General features: G+C 43.8%; 1 protein-coding gene across 1 annotated transcript in view; it reads left to right on the top strand.

The window, feature by feature from the left end:
- The first annotated feature begins 2,495 nt into the window (after positions 1-2,495).
- XRCC5 (X-ray repair complementing defective repair in Chinese hamster cells 5 (double-strand-break rejoining)) overlaps positions 2,496-15,199 on the top strand; it is a 110,537-nt gene continuing 97,833 nt past the window's right edge. The window contains exons 1-6 of the mRNA XM_006867857.1: positions 2,496-2,563; positions 5,798-5,911; positions 10,246-10,429; positions 11,377-11,425; positions 12,674-12,796; positions 14,345-14,524. Of these exons, the coding sequence (XP_006867919.1) occupies positions 2,543-2,563; positions 5,798-5,911; positions 10,246-10,429; positions 11,377-11,425; positions 12,674-12,796; positions 14,345-14,524 (671 nt within the window). The 5' untranslated portion in view covers positions 2,496-2,542. The remainder of the gene's footprint in view (positions 2,564-5,797; positions 5,912-10,245; positions 10,430-11,376; positions 11,426-12,673; positions 12,797-14,344; positions 14,525-15,199) is intronic.

Here is a 15,199-nt window from a genome sequence, read left to right on the forward strand (position 1 = left end):
CCGCGGGAGAAAGATGAGGCGTTCTGCTCCCGTAAAGATTTACAGCCTTGGAAACCCTGTACAGGGTCGCTATGATACAGAACCAACTCCATGGCACACAGCCACCAACACCAATCTGTACTAACAGATATACTTTTTTAAAAAAAATTCCCCTTGTTTCAGTTATTGCTGTGTAACAAACTTCCTCAAAACTTAGTCACTTAGTATAACCACGATTTGATATGTTTGATCACAATTCTGCAATTTGGGAAGAGCTCAGGGAGATGTTTTAGAAATACCCTAGAGAAACGACTTCACTCTGCTTCACGGCTCTAGTGCTGAGGCAGCTTCTACTGAGTTGGAGGATCACTTCCAAGTAGCTACGTTGAGCTTTCCTAGAATGGCAGCCTCATGGAACAATCATGGTGGCTGACTTCCCTCATAATGCAAAAGCTAAATATCAGGTATTCTGAAGGCTTTGACACAGAATTGGCCACATTGTGCTGGTAAGAGCAGGTCACAAGGTCAGCCCAGACTCAAGAAGGCGCTCAAAGCTGTGAATTCTGGTAGGCATGGTTCACTGATGTTAAGTTCTATCAAGTCAGTTCCGACCCATAGCTACCCTATATAGGGTTTCCGAGGAGCAGCTGGTGAATTTGAAATGCTGACCTTGCAGTTCAAACAGCTTTGCAGTCTGGTGCATTAACCCACAGCACCACACCCCCAAATTATCAGTACGACATTCCTTTTTTCACTCTCCCATTCATTTCCCTCATAATCCCACAGTGATTCGCATATATCTCTCTTTGCCCAAAATTCCTTCCCCATAGCCACAGCCCATTAACCTCTTATCCTTTCCCTCCTGCTTTACACTGAGTTCTGTATCATCGGTTACTAGCCATTTGGGTTATTGTGCTCTGACTGTGATATATCTTCAGTCATATCACCCTCAATGCACCTGATCTCGTCTAATCTTGGAAGCTAAGCAGGATTGGGCCTGGTTAGTACTTGGATGGGAAACCTAAAGGTTGCAGATTCAAGTGCCTCAGAATAAAGGCCTGGTGATCTACTTCCAAAAATTAGCCACTGAAAACTCTGTGGAGCAGCTTTACTCCAACACACCTGAGGTCTGCCGTGAGTTAGAGACCAGCTGGTTCCAGTTTTTAAGAGGTTTGAAAATCTGATTGGATTTGATATTTCCAGTTTGGTCAAAGGTTTGTGAATACTTTACAGGTTGCTGGACCCTCTGTTCAGTCACCTGTGAACTTGTACTTCTTTTGGTATCAAAAATAACTGTTTGTTGCAACCATAAGACTCTTAGCAGCTGTTGCGTGCCTTCAAGCTTCTCCACTTGTATTACCTATTTCTGCAAGAGTACCCCTTCCACTTTTGTTTGCCCATAAAACTTTGTTGTTGTTAGGTGCCACAAGTCAGTTCATAGCGACCCTATGTACAGAATGAAAATGTGCCGTTTTGCACCATCCTCACAACTGGTGTTAAGCTTCAGCCCATTGCTGCTGCCACTGTGCCACTCCATCTCTTGGGGGTGGGGAGGGGTCTTCCTCGTTTTCGCGGACTCCCATTACTAAGCATGATGTCCTTCTTCAGGAACTGCTACCCACTCCCACCCCCCACCCCCAAACTATGTCTGAAGTGAGAGAGCAGTCTCCTCTTTCTGGTTTGTAAAGAGCATTCTGGCTGTATTTCCAACACAGATTCGTTTCTTCTGCAGGCCACGGTCTTACTCTTCCTTAAACACTTGGGTCTACACTCTCCACGTTTGCAGTGTCTTTCATTATAGTTAAGTATATCTAACAAAATAATGCGCTGGACAGCAAGGTCAGTTTCATACCCACCAAGGAGCTCTGGTAGCGTAGTGGTTACGAATTTGCCTGCTAATCTCATGGTCAGCAGTTCGAAACTACCAGCTGTTCAGCGGGAGAAAGATGAGGCTTTCTGCTCCCGTAAAGATTTACAGCCTCGGAAACCCTGTACAGGGTCGCTATGAGTCGGAACCGACTCCATGGCACGCAACAACAACAACCACTCCTCGGAAAGCCTATACAGGGTTTCTATGAGTCGGAAGTGATTCCACGGCACTTAGCAACAACAACAAATATCTAACTCAGGGAGCAAGTGGCTCCAAACGATTAAGCATTGGACTGCGAACCACAAGGTCCGAGTTTAAGCCCGTCAGCCGCTCCGCGGGAGAAGAATGAGGTTTTCTGCTCCCGAAACGATTTAAAGCCTTGAAACCCTATAGAGGGTCGCTATGAGTCGGAACATATATATTAACACTTAACAACGTATCTAACTCCAGAGCTGTCGATAGCTTTAGCTATTACCCTCAGTAAAAGAAAAAGGAAGGGAACCTTTCAGAGGGGTTGAGCAGAGAAAATCTGCGCATGCTCAGAGCGCTGGAGCTCGGCTTCCCGGCCCCTTCCAAGCTCAGCGAATAACCGGCTCTTTCCCCAGCGGAGGCGCTACAGATCCGCCGGAACCGAGTTGCTCACTGAAGGTTCCCTCCCGGAAGAGGTGTCCGAGACTCCTGAGGACCGGCAACATGGCACGGTCAGGCAATAAGGTAGAGAACTGTCGGTTTGGGCCTTGCCCTTCCCTGGGCTTCGGAGAAAGTGGTGGGATACTGGCGGTGCTAAGGTGTGGAGAGAAAGGGGAGACCCTTGCTGGCGGGCGGGGCCAGGAGGGCCGGGACTGAAGGGTGCCTTGGAGAAGTACCGAGACCAGAATTTGAACCTTGCCGTTCTCCACCCCTTACCCCTCCCATCGGCCTGTCCTCCCATCATGCACTGCTTCCAGCATTCATGTTCTTCAGATGCCCACCTTTCCCGCTACCTCTCCACCCCCAGACCGTTCTCGTCTGCTTCATTTTCACTCCAACTTCGAACCCCACCTTCTGAGCCTGGACTTTGCAATATATGTTGTTGTTAAATGCCTTCGGTTCCGACCCATAGCGACCCTGTACAGGGTTTGTGAGACTGTAAATCTTTACGGGAGCAGAAAGCCTCATCTTTCTTCCGTGGAACTGCTGGTAGTTTAGAACTGCAGACCCTGAGATTAGCAGCCGATTCGTCACCACTACGCTACCAGAGCTCCTTTTTCAACACGTATGAGAATGGAATTTATCACGATCACAAGCACTTACTCTACAGACTTGAAAAACTTTAGAGAGGGACTACCTGGAGTCCTGGTGTGACGCTGTGGGTTAATACGCCAGACTGCAAAGCCGTTTGAACTGCAAGGTTGGCAGTTCAAGCTCATTAGCGTCTCCTTGGAAACCCTATACAGGGTCGCTGTGGATCGGAACCGACTCCACAACACTTAACAACTACCAATGTGGTGCTGTAGGATCAGCACTGGACTGCTAAAGAGGGTTAGCAGTTCAAGCCCATCAGCTGGACCTTGGAAACCCTATACAGGTCGCTATGAGTTGGAACCAACTCGATATCAGCCCTAGTATGGCTCTGTAAGAAGCACAGGACTGCTAACTGCAAGCCTACCAGTTGCTCTTTGGAAACACTATACTGTTAAGTGCCATCTAGTCGGTAATGACTAATAGCGACTCTGTAAAGGGTTTCCGAGGAGCAGCCAGTGAGTTTGAACCGCCGACTTTGTAGTTCAAACCTACATTGTGGTTCAGTGCATTTTCCTGCTGCGCCCCACCAGGACTTCAGAAAACCTTTACAAGGTCGCCATGAGTTGAAACCTACTTAACAGCACACAGTCAACCAACAACCATAGATTTATGTATTTAAGGAGTCCTGTTGTTGTTGTTGTTAGGTGCCATCAAGTCGGTACCGACTCATCGTGACCTTATGCACAGCAGAATGAAACACTGCCTGATCCTGGGCCAACTCACTGTTGTTGCCACCCTTGAGCCCATGGATGTTGCCACTTTGCCAGTCTATCTCACTGGGGGGTCTTCCTCTTTTTCTTTGACCCTCCACCTTACAAACATGATGTCCTTCTGCAGCGACTGGTCCCTCCTGATAATGTATCTGAATTATGAAAGACGAAGTTTGGCTGTCCTGGCCTCCAAGGAATACTCTGGCTGTACTTCTTCCAACACAGATCTGTTGGTTCTTTTGGCAGCCCATGGCACTTTCAATATTCTCCAACACCGTAACTCAAAAGCATCAATTCTTCTTTGGTCTTCCTTATTCACTATCCAGTTTTCACATGTATATGAGGTTATTGAAAATACCATGACTTGGGTCAGGTGCACCTTAGTCTTCAAGTTGACATATTTGCTCTTCAACACTTTAAAAAGGTCTTGTGCAGCAGATTTGCATAATGCAATATGTGGTTTGATTTCTTGATTGCTGCTTCCATGAGTGTTGATAGTTGACCGAAGAAGAATGAAGCCCTTGACAACTTCAATATTTTCTCCATTGATAAGAATGTTGTTTATTGGTCCAGTGGTGAGGATTTTTGTTTTCTTCACATTGATATGCAATCTATACGGAAGGCTGTGCTCTTTGGTCTTCATCAGTAAATATTTTAAGTCTTCTTCACTTTCAGCAAGCTAGGTTGTTTCATCTGCATATCGCAGGTTGTTAATGAGTCTTCCAATCCTGATGCCATGTATTTCTTCATGTAACCCAGTTTTTCGGATTATTTGCTCAGCATACAGGTTGAATAAGCATGGTGAAAGAATACAATTCTGTCGCACACCTTTCTTAATTTTAAAACATTCAGTGTTCCCCTGTTCTGTTCAAACAACTGCCTCTTGGACCATGTACAGATTCCTCATGAGCACAATTAAGTGTTCTGGAGTACTCATAGTTCTCAATGTTGTCCATAGCTTGCCATAATCCACACACTCGAAAGCCTTTGTGCAGTCAACAAAGCAGTCCTGTTAGCATGTGAATTTTGTGTTGCGCTGCTAGCCACATGGTCAGCAGTTCGAATCCACCAGCCTCTCCTTGGGAGTCTGCTCCCGTAAAGATTTACAGCCTTGGAAACCCTATACAGGATCCTTATGAGTCGAATTAGACCTCACTGTAACTAGCAACAATACTGATAAACAAGATTTGAATTTGAGCAACTGGTTCTTACTCTCCTTAACTCCCCACTGGGAAATGTTGATGAAAATGATTACAGATTGTTAAGGATGCTGCTCACTTCCACCATTCCTCTCTTTTCAGCTGCTGAAAACTTTGTAGCTCTAGTATTGCAGCTGTTGTTACCGGCAGGTGGACTTCAAGTCAAATTCTAACAGCCTGTATTGCTTGGTTGTTGATGAGAAGGGTTGCTGTGTTGTTTTAACTTTTGGATTCTTACAGTTGACAAAGAGGAACCTGAATTAGTACAGAGTTCATTTTTTCACCAGACAAGACGTTCTATTGTCGTGAAATCTTTTGATGCTGTTTTTTGTTTTTTTTTTTGGATACCTGCTTTCTGGCAAAAGACCTTCAGACCTTGGTTTAGAGTTTTGAGGTTAAAATGTCTCTTATGAGCATGTATTAAACAAATGCATCAGCATTTTTTGGCCTTAACTAGACCTGTACTTTGCTCTAGCCTACAGTCTGGGTTCAGATCTGCTCCCAGGGGTTTATTCTGGGCCTCAGGCCTAAGAAGTAGCTGCTGCTTGCCAGAGTATGTCTAACTTTTAGAATGCTTCAGGACTCTGGAAGGGTTCTCTATAATGAAAATCATTCTCAATGTCGACCACTCCCCTCCCCAAATGTACAGTACAGGTTCTTAAGTAGAGTAAGCAATAGACATCTCTCTTCTCTCTCTTTCCTAACACCGCTTTTAGCATTTTCTCAAACTCTCTTTTTTGGGGCTTTGTTTCTAGGCGGCCATTGTGCTGTGTATGGATGTGGGCTTTGCTATGGGTAACTCTTTTCCTGGCGAAGAATCTCCACTTGAACAAGCAAAGAAGGTGATGACCATGTTTGTGCAGCGACAGGTAAGTTTCAGGTTTCCCTTGAGTGTGTCACCCATACTTAAACTGCATCTTACCTCCTACTAATAATGCAAGGAGTCCTGGTCTGGTGCTGTAGGGTAAACACTGGCCTGCTACCTGCAAGGTTGTTGGCTCATACCCACCAGCTGCTCCTCAGAAACCCTATACAGGGTCACTATGAGCCAGAACTGACTCGATGACCATTATCAAAACAATGGTGCATGATACCAGCCTCCTTACAAGGTCCAGCCTCAGTGTTTTGAGGTGTCTGAAGAGTTTCCCTACATATATGACACCCAAGCTTATTGTTTTGGGGAGTTTGGAGAGTTTTCTGCATAAATGACGCCACAAGCTCAGCTATCATTAGCATTTGCTATGTTTTCCTATCCCTCTTTGGACTTGTCCACTGGCTAGCACAGTTTTTATTAGTGATGAGAGGCATTGTAAGTACGTTTTGAAAGTATAATCTCTGGAGCCTACTGAACTGGGACTGAATCCCTGTTCTAGCATGTTCACTAACCTTGAATAAGTCAGTACTTTGTGCCTATTCTAGATATATAACAAATTACTCCCAACACTTCATGTCTTTAAACAACTGCTTTTTTTTTTAAATGTTTTTATTGTGAATTGAGTGATAGTTTACATGGGAGAGCATCAACTTTACACTCATCCTATCATATTTCGTTTCATTGTAATGACTGCAATCTCTTCCATGCATCATCATTCAGCAGCATTTGCTTCCATTTCCTCTGTGTGTTTTTTGGATGTACACTGAAGCACTCAGGAATATATAACCATTCAAACAACCAAAGGGTATATCCCACATGCCTGCCCCATGGCCATCAGCACAGAGCCCCTCTCCCTCCCTGAGTCCAGAGTCCCCAGCCACTCCATCTCTCCACGTCATCATCTCTGCCTCCATATCTGGTATCACTTGTTCTCTGGATAGGATCCCACACTCCGCTCTTCTCCCTTGATGGTCCCAGGGTCCTCTGCTACTGAACTGCAAGATCAACCACTCTCCTCCTTTTGTTACAAAATGTTTACCTTTACAATCAATCCTGATACCATTTATTCACTATTGAACCACAAGAGTCTTATCCCTATCTCCTTTCACCAGCCCCATCTAGACAGGTTGAAAACCACTCAGTGGAGATTCTACCTTCTCCTGCACCCTCTGAAACGAAACTCCCTTTTGAAAACTTACAAGCCAGTCACTTTGTGCCTGTATAGCCCCCCATTTTAGGTAGCCAATATCAAAGTTGCTTATCCTGGGAACAGGTGGGCTTAGCTATCTGGTAGTTTTGTCTTGAGGCCTGTCATATGGTTGTAATTAGGTAGTAGTTGGGGCTCAAGTCATCTGAAGGGTTCAACTAGACTGCTTCAGTCCCATGGCTGGTAGGTTATGCATTCTGTCAGTTGTAGCCATCCACCAGAGCCACCTACATGTGGCTTCTTCTTGTAGCTTGGGGTTCTCAGTCATGCAGCTGATTTGAGAGGGAGTGTCCCTTGAGTGAACATTCTAAGAGACTGTGTTTGCATGACTTCTAATGAGCTAGCTTTGGAAATCCCAGAAAGTCACTTTCATTGCTTTCTGTTGGTCACATATCACTCAGGCCAGCTCAGCATCCACGGAGGGGCTCAGGTGCTGTTCTTGTAAGGAGTAGCATGTGTATCCAGGGGAGAAGGGATAGCTGACTCTGTCTCACAGTGTCTCTGTTTCCTTTGTGTAAAAAGGGAGACCTGCATAATAGTACTTATCTCATCAGGTGTGGAGAGATGGAAGCGTTAGCATAGGTAAAGCAGTAGAACAGTCCTTGCCATGGTGTAAAGTAAACACTGTTTGAGTGGTAGCCCAAACTATCACCACCCCTTCCACTGGATAAGACTGCCATGCTGGCTAGGTCCATGAGGCCCTGCTTCATCCCGGGGGCACTGGTGCTCTGCCATGTCTTCTGCGTGTTGCCATTTCCACTGAACACTAATCCTTCCCACCTGTCACTTTTGTTTTTACAAATTCTGACGACGCGAATGCCTAGAAGAGAATGCCTCTAACCCATTTTCAGTTATGGTAATTTGTTTTTAAATAGTGTTATGGTGCCCCAATGTAGTACAAATGTTTCTCTTTGTACTCATGGAAGGGAATGAAGCCCCAAATAAGCTTTTTATTTTGGGCTTCATTCCCTTCCATGGGCATTTGCGGAGTCCATAAAGATGGAAGACAAAGCCTGGTGACAGTTCCATCCAAAACCAACACCAAACCCACTGCCCTCAAGTTGATTCCAACTCAGAGCAATCCTACACTACAGAGTGAAAATGCCCCAGAAGGTTTTCAAGGCTGTAAATGTTTACAGTAGTAGACTGCCATTTCTTTCTCCCACTGAGCAGCTGGTGGGTTCTTTGGTTAGCAACTGAGCACATTAATCACTGTACCATGACACTAAAAATGTTCTCTCCTCCCATGACTGAGGTTTTGTTATTGGAACAAGAGTGCTTTGTCTTAAAATGAATTCTTGTCCAAGAGGTACATAGATTTCCAGCTGACTTGCCTCACCAGTGTGCTAGATCTGCTTGAACTTCAGAATCTGGGACCTTTGTTCCATGTTCAAGTAGGAATTATCATTGGAATAGTGAACAGACTTGTGGATTTAATAGATGAATCAGAGGTGGATGATGACTAGTTCATCCTTTCCATAGGCAGTTGTCTTTTCCCTTGAGATAAAAGACTTACACTAGTGATGAGCTTGGGTGGGACTACTTTTTATGTGAGATACTGTTTTTGTGGTTTTTAAAAACTTTTTATTGTGAGTTGAGTGAAGGTTTACAGGGAAGATCATCGGTTGTACAGTCAGCAAAAACTACACTTCATTTTATCTCAGTGATTCAGTCCCCTCCATGGAACAGCAGTTACCCCACTTCCTCCCAGTGGTACTTCTTTCTACTCCACCTTCCTTCCCTTCCCTTCTCAACTTTGTCCTTGCGGAGATGCTGCGCTTTTGATCTTGAATGGTTGAGCATACCTTACTCGTATTAGTGTCCTCCCCTGTCTACCTGTCTACCACTTGGCTGAGTGAGTTCCGTTCCAGATCTGAGGGTGGCCGAGGGCCATAGTCTCAGCTTCCTCTGGTCTCTTGCTGACCAATAAACCTGGCCTTTTTTTTTTTTTTTACATAATTTTGAGTTTTGTTTCACATTTTCTCCCACTCTATCTGGGACCTTCTAATGTGATCCCTTTCAGAGCAGTTGTTAGTGGTAGATGGCTGCCATCTAGTTCAGATGCTGTTTTTTGGTTTTGACCTTTTTATGTATGAAAGCATTCATTAAAAAAACAAAATATAATATGACTTCCAAGGTTTCCCATTGTCTAGCATTATACAATCCTAGTGCTTTATCATACTTAATGTTTTTTGTGTAAAGAATAAAATGTTACAGATAACATTTGAAGTTTCTTGTTTTCATCCTCTTCCTGTTCTCTCTTCTGTCCTGGCTTTCCCCAGAAATTTGGCAGTTAACATTGCCATGCATATTTTATACTTTTTGTCACACAGGCTTACTTTTTTACAAATAATAATTAGTATTGTTAAAGCACCTAAAATTATATATATATATATATGTATCTATGTATCTATCTATCTATCTATGTATATGTATATATTTACACATATCTATCATAGAGTACATGTAATTTTGCAATTTATTTTTTTCTCAGCGTTATGCTTTTGAGATACATTTGTGGTGATCAACGTTGCCAATAGTTACTCATTTTTACGAGGGTGTAACACCAGCTGCTCTTCTGAAACCCTGTAAAAGGTCTCTGTGGGTCAGAATCGACCTGACAGCTCTCCACGACAGCAGCAATATTCCATTGGACTCCTGGTGTGGTGCTATTGGTCTAGCACTGGACTGCGAACCACGAGGTCGGCAGTTCAAACCTACCAGCTGCTCCTCGGAAACCCTATACAGGGTCTCTATGGGTCAGAACCGACTCCATGGCACACAGCAACAACAACATTTGGTCACCCCTAATGTGATGACTGGAACTGCGGTTGCCTTGGCAGGGCCAGACCAAATGATTGGGCCGAATGTTCCCTACCCCTGCTTTCTAGGGAGGCATGGGTTAATGTGCCGGACTACAAAGTTGGTGTGAATCACAAGGTTGGTGGTTCAAGCTCACTAGCCACTTCTTGGAAACCCTACACGGGGGTGCTAGGGGTTGGAACCAACTCAACGGTACTTAACAGTAACCACACTCGTTGTCTTGCTCTGGTCAGATTGGGTATCTGACAGCTTCCATTTCATAATAACATGCTTTTCAACCTTCTAACCGTCTTCTCTAGGTGTTTGCAGAGAGCAAGGATGAGGTTGCTCTTGTTCTGTTTGGTACGGATGGCACTGAGAACGCGCTTGCGTGTGAAGATCAGTATCAGAACATCACAGTGCACAGACACCTGATGCTGCCAGATTTTGATTTGCTGGAGGACATTGAAAGCCAAATCCAACCAGGTTCTCAACATGCTGATGGTATCCTTTTTCAGCCAGAGAAGAGTCTTAAGAAATGTCTTGTCTAGAGAGTCGTAATCCAATGTGAAGAGACTCTCCCGAGTGCTGGCTCTGATTATGCAGGTGTTTTTGACTCTGAGGGCATGGAAGTGATGCCTGTTGGGATTTAATTTGAAGCTAATCAGCTGGAGTGCCTGGTCTCTAGGCCCTTCAATCACCTGCCCCTTCTCTATGGGATACTGAGTGGTTAGGAGGCATAGGAAGGGGAAGATACTGGGGAACATATATTTGTATATTGACCACGTACAGAGGGATTGGTGGTAGAAATGTCTGGAGGTAGAAAAAGATCTTTTAAGAAGAGTATAGCATTAGAACTTCCCACTCTTTTCTAGATGGGAGATGTTGTTGTGCCATAAATGTGATTGATACGTGAACTCGGAGATTTCCAGTAGCTTTCAAAGCTCCATTAATTTTAAGGAGCTTTTTCTTTGAATTGTCAGAGTGCCATCTGTGACCACTGGGAGGCGCTGCTTTGCTTGGAGTGACATGCAGATGCTTCATTGCCACTCATACTTCATATTCAGCAAGAAAGTGGGTTCTTGGCACTGTAAAGTGTCCTCCGAATTGTTGATTAAATCAGTGGGGTGGATTAGGGTAGCTTTCTGTAGATTGCCATTTTCTTAGTTGTATGGGAGGGCTTCAAACAGTTCATGGGAAAATTCCACTGTCTTCTAGTGCCATTTCTACATGAGCTTTTGGAAGCGGCCTCCTCTGTGTCCCGATGTACATCTGCCAGTATGTGCTAAGGAAGTAAACCTTGGAACAAGGGCACTGCGCCAAGTACTTGTAATCAACATCGTCAGTCCAGGGCTCAGTTCCCAGCACTTGTGAACTTTTGGGGGGAAAAGTTACTTGTTCTCGGACTAGAGGGGCCATGGGATCCCACCTTGTGCCCTTAACTAGCCGAGTCCTGGATGCACTCGTCGTGTGCATGGATGTGATTCAACAAGAGACTGTGTAAGTGTGAACTGAGGAGAGCCAGAAATGGGCGTTCTGCAAACATTCAAGGGCTGATGTACTCGGTGCAGTCTGAGTCTGTTAATCAAGCAGCTAAAAGAAACATCTGAGAGAATTCAATGGCTCAGTTCAAGTGCTATGATTTTTGAAAAGTTAATAAAAGAAATGGCTGTATGTAGTAGGAATTTCTCTGGGAGAAATTAATGTGTGGCTTATTTCAAATTCATTACAATTTGATTTCAGCTCATTACCAAGATTTTTTTTTCTAATAGTAAGAGGTATGATCTGTGTGTAATTTAAATGCATAGTAACTGGCCAGCTTTCTTATGCACTATGAATTAGACTACTCACACACATGTACACACACATATACACATACACATGCACACTGTTAGGAAGAACATCTGCACTAATAAAAATCTCAAGCTGTCTGAAAACTCCTTCCTTAGGTCTGGTGAGTAGGGCCAGAGCAGGGCATTTGGAGAGTGAATCTTTGTAGGACTGAACTAGGGCATACTGGTAGAGTGCCTTGTTCATACCCTGCCAAGGCGATCAGAAGTTTCACTCAAGATGTTAAAAGTATGAGGTACAGCAAGTTTGATTATGTGTTTAATAGAACTTAACTGAGCATCCATAATACATGAACGTCTAAATGCAGTAACTTTTGTTAACAGTGTGATGTTGTAGGGTAAGCACTGGACTCCTAACTGCAAGATTGGTGGTTCAAACCTACCAGCTGCTCCTGTTATTGTTAAGTACTGAGGCGTCGGTTCTGATTCACAGTGACTCTGCACAGGGTTTCCGAGGCTGTAAATCTTTATGGAAGTAGAAAGCCTCATCTTTCTCCCGTGGAACAGCTGGTAGTTTCAAACTGCCAACCTTGAGGTTAGCAGCCTGATTTGTAACCACTACACTACCAGAGCTCCTTTACCAGCTGCTCCTAGGAAACCCTGTACAGGATCACTACGAGTCAGAACCCACTGACAGCTCTTAACAACAACAACTGCACTCTATATCCAATACTTGGGCTAGATGTTTTGTTTCAGTTGCAAATCATGTAGCCCTTGTTATGAGTCTCCTTTGTGTGCTGCCCCCGTTATCTCTGTGCCCACTATTTATGTGGGTGCATTACTATGAAGATAGGGTCCATTCATTCCATAGCCTCTCTGCTCAGTGACAAAGTCTGGTTGAATTTGTTGAATGTGAGTCAGGAGGTTGATGTCCTAATGTGATCCCTCTCTCTCTTAGAGGAAAGAAGTTTGAGAAGAGGCATATTGAAGTGTTCACCGACCTCAGCAGCCCATTCAGCAAAGATCAGTTGGATATTATCATTCATAACTTGAAGAAATCTGGCATCACGCTGCAGTTCTTGTAAGATCATAAGACGCATGTATGCAGACAAACTCTGTGGTTTTGTAAGGAGGGCATAAAGGTCGTGAGTGGGAGGACGATCTCTGGACTCAGCACTTACTGATTATACTCTAGGTGGACTCCAGCCACCCACCTTTCAGTTAGCAGCTGAGCACTGGGTCTACATAGAAACAGTGTAAACCGAAGGCTCTGAGTATAGCAAAACGATAAGAGAAATCACCTTAAAATGAAATTGTGTTAGGTTGACCAACAGGTAGTTTTAGAGGAACTCTAAAGATTGCTGAATTGAGTCTTTTAGTTTTCAGTGGCAAAGTAAAGTAACGTGACATTGGGACGAACCTTGTGCTCGAAGTATGTGACAGAGTCTTTATTGTAGAAAATGTGGCTTTTTCCAGGTTTTTCCATACTTGTAGAGAATCGAGGTAGGAATCGCTCTCTACCTAAAATGTGAAGATTAAATAAGATCGTCTGTATGAAAAATGTTATAATTTTTTGTATAAAATTTTTAATTCTTTGTGTATAATACTGCCATAAAAATGTCTGTAGTTGCCCCCCCCCCCCCCCCGCCCACCTTCTGTGCTGATTATTCCCATGACTGGTTCTCTCAGTCTAGTGTTAGTCTCATTTCAGTCGAACAGCTGGAGCAAAACACAAAAAACAAAATGAGGTTTTACCTATTTCTAACAACTAGTATCTGTATCTATAATAATAATGATAATCCTATTTGAGTTCTAAGAATTTTAAATGTAGGCTCTAATTATAATCCTTATAACCACCTTGAAGGATCATTGGGCAGTTACTTATTGGTCTGCCAAGAATAGCACTCAGTCTTTTTCTCATTCCTCCCTGAACTCTAACCTTTAGATTACATGAGAGCTACCATTTTCTGTTGGAGTCCTGGTGTGGCGCTGTGGGTTAATGCGCCAGACTGCAAAGCCATTTGAACTGCAAGGTCGTCAGTTCAAGCTCACCAGCTGCTCCTTGGAAACCTTATACAGGGTTGCTATGGGTCAGAATCGACTCGATAGCACACAACAGCAACAACCATCTTCTGTTAGATGTGGCCCAGGCTGCTGTTCATTAGACAAGTGGTAGGCCATGTGGCTCAATAGAGGCCAACCAGAACCCTTTCCTCTCTCGTTTTTTCAATTAAATACTAGCAGGTTAAGCACTCAGTCCCCCTTCATAGTGGAGCTGGGTAAATGTGAACAGCAAGTGTGGAGAAAGCTAGTCTGAGAGAATGAAGACAGCAGAAAGAAGGAAAGAGCAGATGTCAGAAACGCTAGGTATAGCCATCCCTGAGACCAAGAGTAACTCCACCCTTTTAGTTATTGGGTTCTTTAAACCCACATATCTCCCTTTTTTTTTTACCATGTCAAAGAGGTTTCTGCCACTGGAAAGCACAAGAGTATTGGCTGTACCAGATAAGCTCATTCAGGTTGACTGACATTTTCACACAGCCAATGGGTGGCTGCCACAGGATTGGAACCTACTTTTCTTTCACTTTACGACTTGTTCTTTTCACTGTTGCTGATCTTTTCCTGGTAGTTTGCCTTTCCCAATTGGGAAGGAAGATGGAACTGATGGCAGCTTGAGCTTGGACCACCATGGACCCTCCTTCCCTCAAAAAGGAATTTCTGAGCAGCAGACAGAAGGTGTTCAGATGGTGAAAAGGGTGATGCTATCCTTAGAAGGTGAAGATGGGCTGGATGAGATTTATTCCTTCAGGTAAGAAGTGGAAACATTGTTAACTTCTCAGTCACACCCAAAGAAATGGCTCTTTGGATTAGAGGTTTTTATAAAGTTTTTCTGGTCCACTCCTTTGAGATATCAGTTAATACTCTGTGCAGTAGCTTAGCAGTTCAAACCCACCAGTCACTCTGTGGGAAAAAGATGTGACAGTCTGCGTCCATAAAGATTTACAGTCATGGAAACTGTGGGGAGTTTTAGTCTATCTTTGTTTTTTAAAGCTCTTTTTGTGAATTGAATGATAGTTTACATGGGAGAACATTGGCTTTGCACTCAACCAATTGTATTTTCAGAAACATTCCGTTATCTTTGCTTTTTAACATTTTTTTTTTTAAGTTTTTATTGTGGATTGAGTGAAAGTTTACAGGGCAGATCATCAGTTTTACATTCAACAAATCGTACAGCTTGTTTCGTCACAATGATTACATTCCCTTCCATGTACCATCAGTTAACAGTACTTTTCTCTTTTCACTTTAGCTCGGTTTTTTAAAAAACACTCAGGCATATACATAACTTACACCACGAAAGGGCATATTCTACAAGTCTGCCTCATGGCCACCATCTCTTAGTGCCTCTCTTCCCATGAATCTAGAGTCCTCAGCTGCTCCCCCTCTCCATGTCCCCATCTCTGCCTCCATTTCTGGTGTTGCTGCT

The sequence above is a fragment of the Chrysochloris asiatica genome, unplaced genomic scaffold (assembly GCF_000296735.1).
Source record: "Chrysochloris asiatica unplaced genomic scaffold, ChrAsi1.0 scaffold00110, whole genome shotgun sequence".
Classification (NCBI taxonomy): domain Eukaryota; kingdom Metazoa; phylum Chordata; class Mammalia; order Afrosoricida; family Chrysochloridae; genus Chrysochloris; species Chrysochloris asiatica.